This window comes from Eurypyga helias, unplaced genomic scaffold (genome assembly GCF_000690775.1).
Source record: "Eurypyga helias isolate BGI_N326 unplaced genomic scaffold, ASM69077v1 scaffold19229, whole genome shotgun sequence".
Classification (NCBI taxonomy): domain Eukaryota; kingdom Metazoa; phylum Chordata; class Aves; order Eurypygiformes; family Eurypygidae; genus Eurypyga; species Eurypyga helias.
In genome coordinates, this window is record NW_010274178.1 from 11,461 (window position 1) to 29,231 (window position 17,771).

The 17,771-nt window shown below is 39.7% G+C and overlaps 1 protein-coding gene across 1 annotated transcript; it reads left to right on the forward strand.

The window, feature by feature from the left end:
* Positions 1 to 2,094: 2,094 nt before the first annotated feature.
* LOC104505303 (phosphatidylinositide phosphatase SAC2-like) lies at positions 2,095 to 17,597 on the forward strand (the record flags this gene model as incomplete). The annotated part of the gene is made up of 8 exons (XM_010159743.1): positions 2,095 to 2,175; positions 8,964 to 9,100; positions 10,449 to 10,577; positions 11,250 to 11,417; positions 11,746 to 11,802; positions 13,483 to 13,681; positions 15,671 to 15,850; positions 17,530 to 17,597. Coding segments are annotated over 8 exons (1,019 nt in total), but the record flags the coding sequence as incomplete, so codon positions are not given.
* Between the last annotated feature and the right edge of the window lie 174 nt (positions 17,598 to 17,771).

Consider the following 17,771-nt stretch of genomic DNA (forward strand, 5'->3'; position numbering starts at 1 on the left):
AGAAGAAAACCTCTTACTATCCAGAGCTTTCCTGCTAATGTCTCTTGTCTTAGCAGGAAATCAGTGGCTTAAAAAGACTTAGATGGTGTCCTAGATTACGAGGTTTGTATTGGCTATGGTAAACCTTCAATGGTTTAGTTCTTTAAATTTTTCCTGTGCTTAGCTTTTTTTGGCTGCTTGACATATCTAGCTGGTTTCTGCATTCATATTCCATTGTGAGAGCTAGAAGTCAGTTGCAAAGATAGCAAAAAGTAGATGAAGTCTGAGACATTATAAGATTGCCGGGCTGAAGACAAGACTCTAGGATTGTGTGGGTGAACTGGGGAAGAACGTGGAAGATTTGGGAGTCGGGAAAGCTGCCTGTGTTCCTCTGAGTTTGATAGGGCAGATTTTCCACTCAGCATACAGATGCTCTTGCGTGTTATTTGGACTGAAACTCTGAGCTCAGGCTGGCCTAGAACTTCCTTTATATGAGCACAGGCTTTGGCATACAGATACAAGATGAGTTTAGGTGCTTTGGCAAGGTTTGAGGGTAAATCAAACTGACAGTGTCATAGCCACTGTCACTTATTTCTTGGTGCTCATCTGTCTGTATTAGTCTCCTTAAGGACTTGATTTAATTAAGGCAGGACTCATCCTAGGTTCTGTACAGACCGAGTAGCTGTCTGTAGCACTCCTACAATGAAAGTGGAACCAGGAGTTTCTCTGCAGATACTAATATAATTGAACGGTACGGTATGGTTACGCATGTTAATTGTAGCTCTGCAAACATACCTTTAAATTCTCCTACCACACGCTCGTAGTTCTTGCTTGTCTGCATACAAGGACACGTGATATATCCCATTTGAATCTTCAGTTTAGATCTGTCCTGACTTCAACCATTTCTGTTGTATCCTATGTAAATGCTTGTATTTAATAATGGATTTAGCCAAGTCTGGTTTACTATTATGCTTGAAAGCTAGGAGTAAATGTGCTTCTTGGAACTGCAAAGTCTGGGTCACAAATGTTTCAAGGATGATACTTTTTATGTACTGATTGCCAAACACTTACCAGACTGATGATCAGTTGTCACCTGTGGATCTCCACCTCGGATCCAACAGGAAACTGCAGTCATGTAAATAAAGTGTGTGTAGGTGGATGATTTGTACTCTTCTGTATCTTAAGATACTGTGTGAGTTTGTTCTTCTAAATGTTCATCTATTTACACCGGGAGCCAAGATACTCGATTTGTCTGGATGCTAAAACTGGAGAAACTCTTCCACCTTGGAACAAATGAGGTTTCGTAGATAATAACAAGATTCTTGTCCTTCTTGGTATAGAAAAGCCCTTTCCTTTGCCTTTGTGAATTTGTTCTCTCCTACACAGACATAATTCCTATTAAGGATTTGCTTTCACTTGAAGGATTTGACTTCCATGTTTATACTGTTTTACTGATGGCTTGAAGGCATGTTGAGAGGAGTACCCTTCACAGATTAGGAAGCTGATAGTACTGCCTTCTTACTTTCTCTTCTACTTCCTATGTAGTTCACTGGAATTTCATAACAGTAGGAGAAAAAGAAACCTGAAACTTAAGTTTGTGTACTTTGGTTTTCCATATAGTTGAGAATCTTTTAACAAAAGAGAAAGTTTATGTGTGTATGTATAAAGGAAGAGGATATGAAACTAATAGAAATTGGATAGGTATGGGAAAGAGCTGGGGCTGGAAGCTGACACCTGCTAGGGTTTTGAAGTTACGTTGTTGACTTGCTGACCTGTATTTAATTTCACTATAGCCATGTAAAACTTTGTTACAAATTCTAATGGATATTAAAAGAATTAAGTCTCCATTAAAATGAATTGCCATAGCCCCAAATAATTGTGTGGTGTGTGTTTTTAATATCTGGGGTAGGGCTTTAAATCAGAAACTTAGTAATTTGGCCATATCTACTTGGCACCAAGCAAAAATTGAACAGCATATACATCTTATTGCAGGAATCCTGGTGTGTTTTCTGTCCTCCAAAGTGAGGAAAGTGAAAAGAATGATCATTGCTGGATTAATTGTCCTGTTGAGTTTACTTAAAAACCCAAGAGCTTTGTTCTTTTTTTTTTTTGCAGCCACTGATCTTCTTTTGGCTTGGAATCCCATTTGCCTGGGCCTGGTAGAGGGAGTCATTGGTAAAGTTCAGCTTCATACAGGTATGTGATTGCTTTTTTGGGGTGTGTGTTTTTTTTTTTTTAACTACTAATGCCCTTTGTTTTAAAGTCAGTGATACTACAAATAATACTGTGTACTTCAAATGGAATTATGTAATGTTCTTTGCAATGGAGTTACTCCCCAGCTATGTGAATTCCCTCTACTTTCCAGTGTATGTGGTTTGGTTTGTCATTGGCTTGTAAAAATGGAGAACTGCATTCACAAAGAGTGCAAATTGGTGTTTTGAAGTTCTAACTGAGGCTCTGTGTGATGTGCATGAAATTCTTGCACCTTTTTTGAATAATCCTTTTGAGCAGTTTTTGTTGTTCTCCTGTGGTACTGTGCAAAAACTAGTGGTGGAAGCTGTCACAAAAATAAAAGGCTTTAATTCTCAATGCTGTATGAAAACCTGAAGAATAATTACTGCCTTGGTAGGCAACTACTTGAATGTAAAAGGAACACTTAAACTTATTTGTAGCGAAATGTAAGACATAGCTATAAAATGAAAGCAGGCATAGAATGCATTGTGATATACTGTTAGGCCTATCTCTGAATGTTTCTTTTTCCTGTAAAATAAGGTCAATGCTCTTTTAGCTTTAGTCAGCTGCAAATTCCTGTAGCCATAATAAATATTTACTTTGATATATACCAGATTTGTCTGGAAATACTCTTCTGCCAGTAGAGCTCTGGATATCTTATTTACTGACAGGTAGGAGAGGTAGCTGTAAACTCTGCTTTGCTAACTGTGTGCTGTTCTCTCTGTGAATGCTTAGACCCTGCAGTGAAAGTAGTGCCTGGCAATATGATCAATACAGGTAACGTTTCAAGTGTGTTCCAGGATAGCCGGATGGATTAAGTGTTGAAATGGATCAGATGTTTGGGGTCCCTTGCATCGAAACAGATTAGTCAAGATGGCAGTGGCATACTAGCAACGAAGGAGGAAGGATACGGGCACTGGTGCACCATTGCACAAGCGTTTGACAGGTCTGGTTCTAGAAACAGTTGGCTCCATACGTACTGTATGTCCTGAGTCTCATTTCTGAGAGTAATAGTTCAGAGCCCATCTCCATGAAGCTTATGATCATGTCCTCCTTCCATTGCATTATTTCGTTATCTTTGAATTTCACCTGATATTTCTGTCTGTGCTCATTCTACAGATCTATTTCCTTTTTCAGGTCTGGTGATACAAAGTGGTTCAGACTCTGACATCTCACCTTCTCTTCTCATCCAGGTTGTCTGTGCTGTTCATGATGTATGATGGCTAAACTCCAATAACAGCCTCTTTCTGCTGTGGGAAAATGTTCAATGATTGTTTTCAGCATGTTTTTTTGTGTGTGTTTTTTTTTTTTTTAACCAAGCACTTACGTACACAGAGACCTTCCCTCCTCTCTCTAGGGAGTCTAGTATAAAAGCCTTTGAAGGGGAAGAACTTATCAAATACTTTCTGGAAGGTCTAGTATGTTATGGCAACCAAATATCCTTGCATGTGTGCTTATTATGAGGCACTTCCTCTGCTTATGAAAGCACAGTTGAAGCTTTCCCCAGCATGTGACCCTTCAACAGGTGCCAGCTTGCTGTTGTCAAATAAATTAAGTTTATCTGGTGGGCTTTCCATGTGTTCTACAGAGCTGCCGAATCAATTGTGCTCATCCAGGCATCCCATTCCGTTGCTGCTAAGGCCAGTGGAAGTGTGTTGTTCTCTGCCTTGTTCAGATGACACCATCAGAATCTGTTCACAGACGATCCTTCTTGTTGTGGATATTCTGCTGTTTAGTGATGGCAGCAGTCCTGTAAACAGGCATTTATTTTCTACCTGTAAATGTCTGAAGAAAGACTCTCAAGCTATTTATCCATACTCCTCTGCGAGAACTACTGCTCCCCTGAATCTGCTGACGGTTGCTGTTGAGTGTCCTCTGTCGGGCTGCGGTCGAAACGAGAAGGCTGACTGAGGTCTCTTTACATAGGTCTCCTGAAACCTATTATTGTCAACCAACTCTCACTTGATCACATTTAAGTGTAATTTTATGTAATCCTCTAGCTGAATCATCTGGCATTCTGTAACAGTAACCTGTCTTCATTACTTATTCTTCTATCAATCTTTGTCACCTGGAAACTTTATCAGCAGAAGCTGTATAAATATTTAACAGTGCTGGACCAGTATCTCCAGACTTAGTAAGAGTGCTGTGCTGGAAGCTGGGCAAAATGCTTTCCTCTCAGAGCTGACCTGGAGTAGGAGGACTTGCTGCTCTGATTTCTTCTTTCCTGCCCCCAGACTATAAGAATCAAAAGACTTAATTTGAAGGTTTTCTGGCTGACTAGAGACCTGTATTGGCTTCTACTGCTCAGAACCTTGTTGGTAGCTATTGTTGGAAAGAAGTACTGGTGTGTGTTTAAAAATGTTTAGCACGTACTGACTAATACCGGAAACTTTAGAAAACTTAAGTATTGAAGTGGCTACCAGTGTGCTCTAAAGCTGTTGCTACGACTGTGTGCACTTTAATGTCTTGGACATAGATCCTTACATCTTCTTGAAAGATTTGCTTAATGCTGGAATAGACCTAAAATGACCTCAAAATGTCCCTGTAGTCAATGTTGGGCTGTCCTTAATTTAGCATTGAAACACCCTTGCCAAATTGCTGTAACTAGGGATGGGATTAAATGTACTTTTCATCTTGCTGGTTTTATTGCTGGCCTAGTACAGGAGAATTTGTTGTAAAGCCTATGTAGGAGGGATGCAGTCTTGCAGAAACCAGCTGGCCAGTATTAGATGGTTGGTTTTTTTAATTCTTTAAAGAATCTTTGCTGTGAGAAGGCCAGTTCTATGCCTGGACATGACTTTTCAGCTGCGGTGTGGGTGTGCAGTTTACTTCAAGTATCATTTGGTTCTTCCCCAGTACTGAATTTTCTTAAACATTAAGATGCATTAAATGGAAAGCGGCTAGATTTATACATCGGGGGAAAAAAAAATCTTCCCAGAGGGGTTGGGGAGGCACGGGGACAGGTTGCCCAGAGAAGCTGTGGATGGCCCATCCCTGGGAGTGTCCAAGGCCAGGCTGGATGAGGCTTTGAGCAACCTGGTCTAGTGGAAGGTGTCCCTGCCCGTGGCAGGGGGGTTGGAAGTGGGTAGGCTTTAACGTCCCTTCCAACCCAAACCATCCTGTGACTGTATGGGGAAAAAATACAACCCAAACAACAAAACTTTAGTAGAGTATCAGAATGCAAGGGTATGTTCTCTTACCTTTTTCTGGCCCATCCTAAGATGAGTTGTAAGAAAATGTGGACTAAAAATGGAAAACAACTTTAGGATGTGGACATAAATTACTGTAACAGAACATTGTGCATCTGTACTTACACGGTGTGCAATTAAAATTGTCTCTGCATGATCTTCCCGTATAGAGGCGAGCATCTCTCTTGCATGAAGTCTCTCCTTCATAGAATATTTGTTTTGTTTTGTGGTCTGGTTAGTGTGCGTACATAAATACAAGTGTAGCACTCGATTTCCTTTTGCCAAAATCCCAATACAGAACTAGGAAGTTGTGCTATTTTTTTGTTGGATTAAAGTATGTACTTTTATTCTACTAGCCTGAAATTGAGTCACTGTTGATCAGAGGCTGCTTAGCAAGTGATCAAACGCTGTAGTGCTAGAATATGCTCAGAGTTAGTATTGTATATGTAACTACAACCAAACCTGAGTTTCTTAACCAGTTCTGGCAATTTCCACTTAAATCCTTCATTGCCACCATGTTTTTCTGTTTCTTGGTCCAAGCAGACTCCTGTGCAGTTTCATGTCTGTACTCGTATCAATTTGGTGTGATCTTCCAGTGCTGGTTAATTAAGACCCAAATTAAATGCTGATGGCAAAGCTTCACAGACTCAGTAAACAGAAGGGAAGTTCCTCCTTCCCTGTCCTAAGGGAAGGAAAGCTCTTTTGTTAGCATGCCTCTGAATCCTGACAGAAACAATGAATGATTCAGCATCTGAAGTATCTTCAATGGGATGTAACTGCTGCCATTTCAAACTTCTAATCAAAAACTCAAAACATCCTTTTTCCATGCAACTAATTAAGTTATTAAGTAACAGAGGCCAAGAAAATGGCATAATGGAATTTCTTGGCTAAAATAAAAATACTTGGGAAAATCAGCATTTTTAGTAAACTTATGCACGCTTTAAGAAAAATTACTGCAAAAGTATTTGGTAGAACTAAATGCTGGATTGCTTGGGAAGTGTTAGAGAAAATAAACAGCAGAGGTGTGCTGACCGTGTTGAAGGAATAGAGGAGCTAAGCTGTTTTAGTGAGGAATGGGAGGTAACAGCTTACTTCGGGTGGTTGCCATCTGCTCTGCCGTGGTTCATAAAACACTAAAAATGAACATTAGATCTAAAGAGGTGATTTAAAACATACACTCTTTTAGAATGACCTATAGCAATAGTGTTCTCCTGTACACACCATACCTCCCATATCAAATAGACAGTAACTAATTGTTTGGCTTTTGGCTTTTTTTTAAGCTGTTCTATGAACTGTTTTTTAACTGCAGGAGCACATCCAGTCATTTAGATATTGCTGGCAGTTACAATATGCTGCTTCTGTGGCTGTTGTTGAAGCTTTTACTTTAGGGCATGCTTTATCTGCATAATTACTTCCTGACTGTTTTCTTTTGATCTGCTGGGGAATTCCTGTTTTCTTCCTGAGTTCTGTGGCTTTAGCCATAATACAGATAGAGGTTTGAACTGTGCTCTGAGACGACTTTGAGTGCATTTTTAAAAATGATAAAGGAATACTGAACTCGCTGGTCTGTATTAAGCTGTTAAGTTCTTGTTTACTGCTACAAGGGTTTGTTAATATGTGGTGAACTGAAGAGTAGTTTCTTACCTATTCATTGGTGTTCACTGTTGCGTAGTGTCTGTCCTGCTTTCCTCAGCTTTCCATATTTCCACCTTACCCCTGTGGTTGCTAGGTGGAATGCTGGAGGCCAAGGCAAGTGTTCTCTGAGCTGTGTTGCCTGTACCTGTACAGAAGAGCTGTTCCAGCACCTGCTGTTACGTCAGATAACTGTCTCGCTGGCGTTTGCTGTCATTCTCTTGTCCTTATCTGTTGTCCTTTGACTGGTTTTTAGATGATCCTTATGTCACAGTTTTGCGTAACCTGGTCCAACCTCAGAGCTGACCCTGCTTGAGCAGGTGACATCCTGAGATCCCTCCTGACCTGACTTGTCTCTGATCCTACGGAGATCATGGACTTGCTGTTGTGTTCAGGAAGTGCTGCAGGACTTGCTTTAGAAGATCACATACATTAAGTAGTGCATGTCTTCATTGCCCTTTCGCTACTCCCTTTTTTGGGGCAAACCTCTTGTTCTCATGGTGCATCTGTAATTATAAGGATCTGTAATTTTTAACAGCTCCCTAGTACCCAGCATAAGCACATCTCTCTCCTAAAGGCAGTAATACAGAATTGAACTAAGGAGTGGAGTGTCATAACACACAGTAGTCTCCTTTCAATGATCATTCCTTTTGTTTAGGCAGAAGAAACTGCTGCTTATAAATACCTTGTCAGATTTGGGTTATAAGTGTTTAGTTATTGGAAAGATGCTCACAACTCTGATAGAGTTCTAATTCTATGCTGAGCATATATTGGGAAAATGTGGGAAAGAGAACAATTCTGGGTGTCCTGTGAATTTAAATACGCTATCCTGAGTTTCTCTTAAGCACTTAGAGGATAAAATAGCATTTAGAATTTACCAAGCAAGCAAACAGACGTTGTATTTGCTATAAAGCCTCTAAATAGATGTTTCAGAGGCTGTATGTTGTATTCAAGGCATACTGCATGACACAATCCATTGTAACAAGCGTGGAAGCTATATTAAGTCTACCATGGCATGCTTTTCATGCCTGTCTATGGCCTCTTCAGTTAAACTCAGCTGGGAGGAGTAGTGGGTGTGTGTGTGTGTCTCGGACTTCCTGTGCTTTTTTCCAGCTCTCTTAACAGAACTTTCACTTGGACTCATAAACCCCCAGAATACTACTAGCCCACTGCTGATCTAACCAAACGATTAAAATCTAGGAAGCTAATGTCCAGGCAGTATTCATCAGTCAGTGAGAATGTTTGTTCTGTTTCTCTATCCCTTTAAAGTGTTGAAGCTGTAATTGTGAATCTTGTAGATTGAATGTGGTTATGGAATGCACCTGCTACCAATACCTTAATTAATCTTTGGCTCATTAATTTCTACACCACTTCAATGCATATACTTCAGCAGTGATCTTAGGAAGTTTTAAACATACATGAGATGTTTTGTGATGCAGTCCGTGTTCACCCACCAGATGTCTGAACTCATGAATCTTGTAATCAGGTGTTACCTGAGTCTGTCTTGTCCCCTCTGTGGTGTATAAAACAGCAAACAAAGGAAAATCTTGGCTTGCTGTCCCTTGAGCTCCAGGTACCCTTTCCAAATTGTACTGCTGTTAGTGACCTTGGGAATATGCATCATCCTAGAGATTGCCTAATGGCTTTAGATGAAGCAGTGGTAGCTTTACCTCCAAGGAGTAAGTCTGTGAAATAGTTAATCACCTTAATATATTACAGACTGAATAAGTAGTGTTTGGTTTTTTTTTTTTCCCCCAAGTGTTTTTTTTAATTGCAGTACATAATAACACAGCAACAGTGAATTATTGCTCGCTGGAGCCTTCTAGTGAAACGATTCCTGGCAGAGGTTTTGCGCTGGAGAGCAGCTTCTGGCAGACTAATCAAAGTAAAGGCCTGACAGACAAATCAAAGCATCTACTAATCTTTTTCCAGATTTACCGTGGTGGCTACTTTTAATTCGTCAGAAAGCGTTGATGGGCAAACTTCCAGGAGACCATGAGGTTTGCAAAATAACAAAGATTGCAGTGATTCCGCTGTCTGAGACAGAACCTCAGGATCTGGAATTAGAGGTACGGCTACCTTCAATGAATTCTGACTTTCCTCTTTCTGCTTCAGTAAAATTTAAATGTGAAATATAATTGCTAAACACATAAACCAGGAAAAAGAGAGATAAGAGGTATGCAGACTTAATGACCATTTTGTGCTTTTTAAATGCTGGGTTTTTTTTAAAGTATTTTTTTAAAATGGAAATCACAAGTTTTGATAGGGAGGGAAATTACAATAAAATTATATCCAGATTTCATAAAGACCCATGAAAATACCACAATAGAACAAAATTTTACTAGTGTAGTTTAGCAACAGCTAATTCAAGAACAGAACTGAATTCACTGGAATTGTCTAAAGGGACAGTGCTGTAGACTGGGACAGGGACCTTGTTTTTTTGCTTATAAAACCCCCAAACCTCTCCTGATTACCTCTTAATGACCAGGATGGTAAGGCTTTCAGTAAATCCTAGTTCTCTTAAGGTGTTGTACACTGTGGTTGGTAGACTGGTGGGAGAACAATTCTGTCTTCAGGCTTTGGGCTGCTGTTTTGAGTGTGTGTGTGGGTGATGTTGGAGGGACAGGATGCATGAGAAACCTTCCCTGAAGAGGGAACTCCAAAGCTTTGGTGGACCTCTAGGAGCAGGAAGAGCTGCTGAAACACTATTTTAGAGTCTGGGCATTAGAACCTCCCAGGGTCTGGGATACAAGAGTATGAATTGAAATCTAGATCTAATATCTTCCTGTTCATAGCTGTGTAGGCAAGAACACAGGGCATCTGCCAGGTGCTTTTGTAGGAACCTCTACAAGAACTCGGGTGTGCAGTGCCCTCTCCCAGGTACTTCACCTTGCTCACTCCTGAGGTTATCCCTGAATATCTCTATGATAAGGCTTCATGTCTGTGTTTTTTGGAGGAAAGAAGCTGTCATATCTCTGCACTGAATCAGGAATGTGTGTGTTACCTTGACGTCTTGCTTCCATCCTGTTTTGGAATCTTAATTGTGTAGCTTGGCTTCAAGGGAAACCCCTAATTTAAATGTTGCAGAAATTTTTCCAAAAGAGAATGGATAGAGGAAATCCAGTGAAAGTGAATAATAGTAATTTACACTCTAATTTGGGTGGGAAGTTGTGGTGAGTCTGGATACTCAAGTCATGTCAATTTGAGGCAAGCATTCTCATAGTCACCAGAGAAAATGCCTTTTATAAAAAAGGGAGAAATATGCTATAGATTGAAATACAGGGGGCGCATGCAGGTTTGAGTGTTGCCTCTAGGTTTGTGGATGTTGCCGTCTTGCTTTTGTAGACATTTAACTAAAAGTTTCTTGAACTTGCTGGAGTATTTAAGCATTGGCTTTAATTCAATATCATTATTTAGCTTTGTAAAAAGCACCACTTTGGGATAAACAAGCCAGAGAAGATTACACAGTCCCCAGATGACACAAAATTTCTGCTGAAGACTCTTACTCAAATTAAATCAAATGTGTCTGCTCCAAATAAAAAAAAGGTAAAGCTTTATGCTGTTTTCTTGTGTGGTGGTTTTTAATGTTTAGTTGCTAATTCCAAGGTTGTGGTGGTTGATCAAATGGGGTAGTAAGACCTAAAAAAGTGAGCTAGTGAAAAACTGTCCAATGTGCAACTACTGTCTTGAAGTTCAGTTTAATTTTTGATTATTTAACTGTTGCTCTTCTGATTTTTCATTTTGTAATTATTATGTTATTGTAATTACATTATTGTAATTAATTTGGGCAGAAGTACTAGAGAGCCTTCTTGGCAGGATTTGCTTCTAGTGGGATTCTGAACTTGCATAAATTGCTCTGCATAAGCATCTCTTGCCATGTAGAACTGGAGACAAAATCTAATGCAGAGCTGCTCAAAGAACACCATACAATCTCATCAAAACACTCTTTACACAATAATAGCTTGGATTTGAAAGTCCAAACAATATTAAAATTGGAATATGTAGATACCAAGTTTCACAGAAACTTGAGGCTGACTTCTGGAGCTTTCCTTACTGCTGAAAGTGATAGTGTGATATTTCTTAACATGCTGACCCTTCCATTTATCTCTGCTGAGAAAATGCTTGTCCTGCAAGGTTAGGAATGGCACTTAGCAAATATGGCTGGAATATTTTTCATTCTAAGAGAAAGACATAAGAAAGCCATTACTTTTCTTTCAGATTAAAGAAAGCAAAGAAAAAGAGAAGCTGGAGAAGAGATTACTGGAGGAGTTGTTCAAAATGTTCATGGATTCAGACTCCTTTTACTACAGCCTGACCTATGACCTAACAAATTCTGTGCAGCGGCAGAGTGCGTGTGAGAAAACGAACTTACCCCTCTGGCGAAGAGTAAGTGTGTGTGGTGGTTTGGCTTTGTTTCTTTTTTCCATCTGGGAGATGTGCTGTGCAATAATGTATGTGGTCCAAACGTGACTGGTCACATTCTCTGCTGCTTTAACCTACAGCAACCAAAGATCTTGCCCTGTGACCAGCTTCAGCGCAAGGAAACAAAAGCAAGGTCTCAGGCAGCATGTCCTGAACTGAGCTGTTATGTTCAAAAATAGTGAGCAATAGATTTGCACATAGAGCTGCAGAGAATAAACCTCCTGTCTTTACCAAAGATATTGCCAAATGTTAGTTAAAATGTTGCAAAACCTGCCTGTTTTGTTTTAAATAGGTTGATGACAGATTCTTCTGGAACAAGCACATGATTGAAGATCTCATCAGCATTGATGTGAGTCTTAGAAATTTCTAACAATAACATGTGTATTATGAGAACCATCCTTTAGTTTTAGTTGAAATGTGTACTTCAGGCCTCACAGAAGTTTACTTAAAAACCTGCTTGGTGGACAGGGGCCAGGATGAGGGCTGATTCTCCTTCTGAAGCAGAGCGTGTTGTAGCTTGTGATTGTCTATGTGTATTAAGAGAACCATCCTTTTTTAGTTGAAATGTGTACTTCAGGCCTCACAGAAGTTTACTTAAAAACCTGCTTGGTGGACAGGGGCCAGGATGAGGGCTGATTCTCCTTCTGAAGCAGAGCGTGTTGTAGCTTGTGATTGTTGCCAAGGAATGCACATCCACCAAATTAAAAACCTCATTACAATAAAGCAGTGCAGGGTAACTTGGTTTGATCAGTTTGTGCTGATTTCTGAAGGTAAATTTAAGATGTATTTATCTGTGAAATGGATTATCCCTGGACAGAGCTGATTATTTGATAAGGAGGAAGAGCCAGAAAAGAAAAGATACTGAACTCCAAAATTTTGAGATAAGGTTTTTGTCCTCCTAACTGGAGAATACTGTTTTTTCCTCCTTGAACAGAAGAGCTGATCAAAGTGACAGCAGTGTAGAACAAGTTATTCTGAACAGCTATTCAGAGTAGTAGATAAAGCATTTTCCTAGCTAATGGGCACACTAAAAGCACAGAACCACCACTCTTTTTCTTCAGTATATACTCCAACTTTATTTTAAAATAACCTCCAAGATAAAGGACAGAGTTGCTAACGACTGTGTGCCAGTTTAGCTTAAGTCTTAGGTTCTTTTGAAGATGACAGCAGACATCTTACTTAATGCCCTGCATCTCTCTCATTAATAATCTGATGTACTCTTGATGCTTATGGATTCTGAGCAAGGTAAACCTAGATGCTCTCTGAAAGGTTGAATGTAGTGGAGGAGTTTAAGTAGTTGTATTTTTCATGGATAACCTTGAATTGTGTGGAACTTGGATCTAAATTCTGTTAAGAAACTGAGCTTTTCGGGTGACAAAGCACTGATGTGCAGAGCCATGAAGCAGTTGGCTTGGGTACTAAGTTGGCCCATATAAAGCTTATACTAATATGTTTTGAAAACAGGCTAACAGCATTGTGCTTTAAATTATCTATTTGCCTGTGCCGATGCAGTATGCTGTATGTCCACAGAGAGGTTGTAAACTGCCTGAAAGCATAAACTAGATAATAATAAACTACCAGTATTTGCTGCTTTGTCTGAGCTGTGACAGTCTTTGATGTAAGAAGTTTCCACTTCTAGCTTTTAATGTGTTTTAAGCATCAGATTTAACACTGTATAAAAACTTCATTTGGGAAAGGGGAAAAGAAGCTTTTAAATAGTGTAGGGTTCTCTTCCATCCCTGGAGGGCTGGGAGTAGAGGAGGGCTTTTTGCCTTGCCTTGATTCAGCTCATTTCATCTCCACAGAAAAACCTTAAGTTGCTTTCTTGTTCTTCCTCCTGATCAAAAAACCCTACAACTAATGAAGAAAAAATGCTGGTACCCCTTAAGAAATAAGGCAATGACATGGCAAAAATTTCTTAAAACATGAAAAGCACATGAAGCAGCTGTTTATAAACATGAGAAATGGCAGAAATAATTGCAGGTAATATAGTACCAACAAGAATGTAAATGTCTTTTGTAACCTTCAGAATGCTGAAGTGGACTTCTGGATTATACCCATCATACAAGGATTTGTGCAAATTGAAGAGCTTGTAGTAAACTATAGTGAATCTTCTGATGATGATAAGAGCAGTCCTGAAACTCCTCCTCAGGAATCAACTTGTGTAGATGATGTTCATCCAACGTTTCTGGTGGCACTTATTTCACGCCGGAGTCGGCACAGAGCTGGTAGGCAAATGTAGTTCAAGACATTGGGGTTGTTCCTGGATACTGGAGAGGAGTGCAGAAGACAGAGCCTGGAGGGGTGCTGTGTTGGTCAGCAGATGATCAGCTCTGGTCAGAGTATGTGCTACAGCCTTTCCTGCTTTCAGGAGGGAAAGAAAAGGCTGTAGTGCACACAGCACTGAACATTTGTTACTTAGAGTATTTGCCAGAACAACGTAGAGTAAATATTTGAGAGTTTCAGGGCAGTATCTAGTTTGCAGTGGGCCTTATTTGCCCTAAATTGTTTTACCGATACAGAAACTGAATTGCAGAGGGCAAATTTGTTACTGATTCCCTATTACTATTAATGACACTCTGGTCACCTGATTGCTAGTCCAGAGTGTAAACTGTGTAGAACTTTGTCTTGACCCAAAAAGACTGTTTCAGTATATTTATCGTATGTTTTGATTGAGTAATTGTAGGATTAAGTGGTGTGTTTAATTCATTCTGTAATACGACTTTAGCTCAGGGTTCAAAGTGTTTTCATTTATGAAATGTTGTTAAAATGAACATGCAAACAAAAAAATGCACTCCAAAACCCAGATTTGAAAGCCAAAGATAATTCCATTAAATACACTGATTCTTGATTTGCCCGGCAGCTTGTTTGTGATTTAAGGGGGGGGGGAAAAGCCCCACTGCACTGAAGTATCAACGTACCCAAGACCTTAAGGAGAGATATCATGAGATAAGACAGTTGTGCTTAAGAGAGCAAGAGTCTAGTGTCTGCAAATGTTGAGATATCAAAACTAAGGGAACTAAGATTACTGTGCAGTGATTTAGTTTTGAATTTATTTAAATCAATAAAAGCAGCTAGTCTTTGTGGCAGGATATACTTAAAGGGTATTTGATGCTTTAGTCTAAAAAGTCCCATCTGATTAAATGCTGTAAAACTGTTTTGATGTTTTGTGACCCTATAAAGGCCCCTGTGATAGGTTTTTTACATCCCTTTCACTGCCCTCTTTCTAATCTCTTCCCTTCTCTCCCATAGTCCTTAGCTAGTGCTGTTGGGGTTCAGCTGTAAAGTTTGGTCCAGTGCTACTTCAAGACTTGGAACAGAGTTGTTCCGGTTCTGTGGAACTGGATTTCCATGCTGTAAATCACAGCCTTGAATTTTTCTCCGACCCTTTCTACTTATTTCTTCCCTGTCCCTTGCTACCACCTGCATCCTGTCTGAAAGAGTGATGTGCTGAGTAAAGGATGTGCACTCCTCCGTGTGCAAACACTCACCTGCTCTGTTCCATGATCAGATGGCTAGGCAAAAAACTGCATGGTTGGAAGAGCAGTGTCTGTTCCTAATGTGCAGAATTATGCAGGTGAAAACAAGGCGGGGACATCTGCTCTTTGGAATGTGCAGATCTTCTTGGGCTGCTTGTGGGATCCCCTGTTGCAAGAAGTGGAGCATCTGTCAGTAAAAGTGGCCTTCAGGTTGATGGCAAATACCAAGCACTACAGTAAAACTTCCTAAAAAAAGAGGAAGTAATGTATTCTTGGTTGGGCTAGATATGTCTGACTTCATGGTGCCTGTAGACTGCCTTGCCCTGCCAGCTTATTTTCTGCTGCTTGTAGTATGTCTGTAAATAAACTCTATCCATATATTCCGTATAACTTTTGAGGATTAAACTAGGATGGGAGTGATTTACCATTTTTGAGTTTTGACTAGAATGTTCTTCTTGTGTTACCACTGTTGACAACAGGGCTAGATATGTCTGACTTCATGGTGCCTGTAGACTGCCTTGCCCTGCCAGCTTATTTTCTGCTGCTTGTAGTATGTCTGTAAATAAACTCTATCCATATATTCCGTATAACTTTTGAGGATTAAACTAGGATGGGAGTGATTTACCATTTTTGAGTTTTGACTAGAATGTTCTTCTTGTGTTACCACTGTTGACAACAATAACTTCATATTTAGTCTTAAGCATTAATAATTTGTGTTATCGTCCTCGTTCCTCCTAGGAATGCGGTATAAGCGAAGAGGTGTTGATAAAAATGGGAACGTGGCTAATTATGTTGAGACAGAGCAACTGATTCATGTTCATAATCACACCCTTTCATTTATACAAACAAGAGGTTCTGTGCCTGTTTTCTGGAGCCAGGTTGGATATAGATATAACCCACGGCCACGACTGGACAAGAGTAAGTATTTGAGTGGAATAAAGATCGGAGTCTCCTTAGAAATAGGTTCACTGGAGCATTGCTTTACTACTGGTCTTTCAGTGGCGCTTTATAAAAGCCAGGAATAACAGTAATGACTCTTGTTAACTCCTACTCTAATTGCAACTGTGCAAAGCTCTGACTTGTGGTCCGGTGTAAAATCCAACAGGTCTTAAATTTCACCATTTAATGAAATACCTGTTTCGTCTAGTCCTACTTGCTGTAGTGTTTCCTGGGTTGGGAAGAGAGGCAATTTGGCTTTGAGAACCTGCTCAGACACTAATGTCTTACAAATATCTTTGTCCATGAGGTTAATGTATGCTCAGGTTCCTTTTGCGTTAAGAACTGCCATTACTGCATGGGGAAAACAGACATTTCACATAACACCAGTTTTGTAGGGTGCTTTAGTACTTAATTTCAGGGAAGACAATTATAGTGGGCTTTGTCTGGTCTAAACTGCTTCCTTTTCTACTCAAAGATTATTCAGAAGCCAAAATATGTAACAATATTGATGAGAAGGTGGCAAATCTGGATGTTTCTATGAACTAAGTATTCGGAGTCTGAACTTTCTTGGAAGGTAGAGGTGGATAAAATCTTCACAAGGTTTAGCTTTGTAAATGAGAAACTTTTGGCAGGAAGCTGGTATGTCAGTGATATTGTAAAATCAGACTCCCACAGGATTGGGTTGACTGGCATCCTAGATCGTAAAAACGTACTTCTGCAAGTCCAACCTGTGTGGTGGATTCACGTTCTCCTCTAGTAGGTCTGGTCTTCTGACAACGAAGGCTAGTTTTAGGGCTTAAAAAAAAAAATCTACTCTTTCAAATGGGACTTTGGTGTTGGAAAGTTTAAAGGGATGTTTTTTCCCTGTATCTTGATGAAGATCAGCCTTCGGGCTTGCTTAGGAACTTGTGCAAAGCACATAATTTGGAGTTGACAAGCACCTACTGTCACTGCAGCGTTAAGGAAGACACATCAACAAATTTGGGTTTCTTGTGTTTTCTATACCAAATAACCTGGAGATGACCGGAGAGGGATGATTTGTTGCCTCATCTTGGAAATCTATTTAAATTCATAAAATGAGGAAAATAAAACACTTAATTTGATATTAATTTGCATTTAATTCTATGGGTTTACAGGTACGAATTGAAACTTTGAGGAATCAGTGGTGTCTTGAATCAACTGGATAGCAATTACACTTTTTAATTAGAGTAGTTTTGTCCCCTAGAACTGGATGACTTTCAGTATTATCCTCTTCCATATGTCCCCTTTGCAAATTGCAAACCTTTCTCGTGCTTCAGTTTGCTTTTTCAAAAGATGCAAACCAAATATGAGCACTCTTGTGGAGTAGATGTTTATTTAGGTGTGTGATAAATATGTGGAAGGATTAAACAGACATATTACAGTTTTGCCCAGTCTGCTCTGCACAAAAAGTTAAGCAAAACTTAAGAATGGTGTTTCCTGTCTGCTACAGTAATAGGAGAGCTATGCTGAAATTGAGCAAATTGGTGAAAGAAATTAAAAGTAATCCTGCACACTGCTTTGCTTAAAATACTTACACACACAACGTAACAATCTTGCTTTTTTTAGAGTGTGGATTTGGGCATGATTTAGTACTACAGACAGGACTTGTTGATGAAAGGGCTGTTTCTATCTTGTAGGTGAAAATGAAACGGTGTCCTGCTTTCGTGCGCACTTTGAAGAACAGCTGAAAAACTACAAAAAGCAGGTGAGTGCTACGTGATAAAATACTCATCTTATGAAAACACAGGGGATGAATGTTCATGTCTTGTTGTTTTTCCTTGTTGATGTGGGTTGTGGTTTTTGAAAAGCTTGTTGACAATTGGAAGTGGGATGCAGGTACCCAGGTCCTGCACCTGGATCGGGACAATCCCAAGCACAA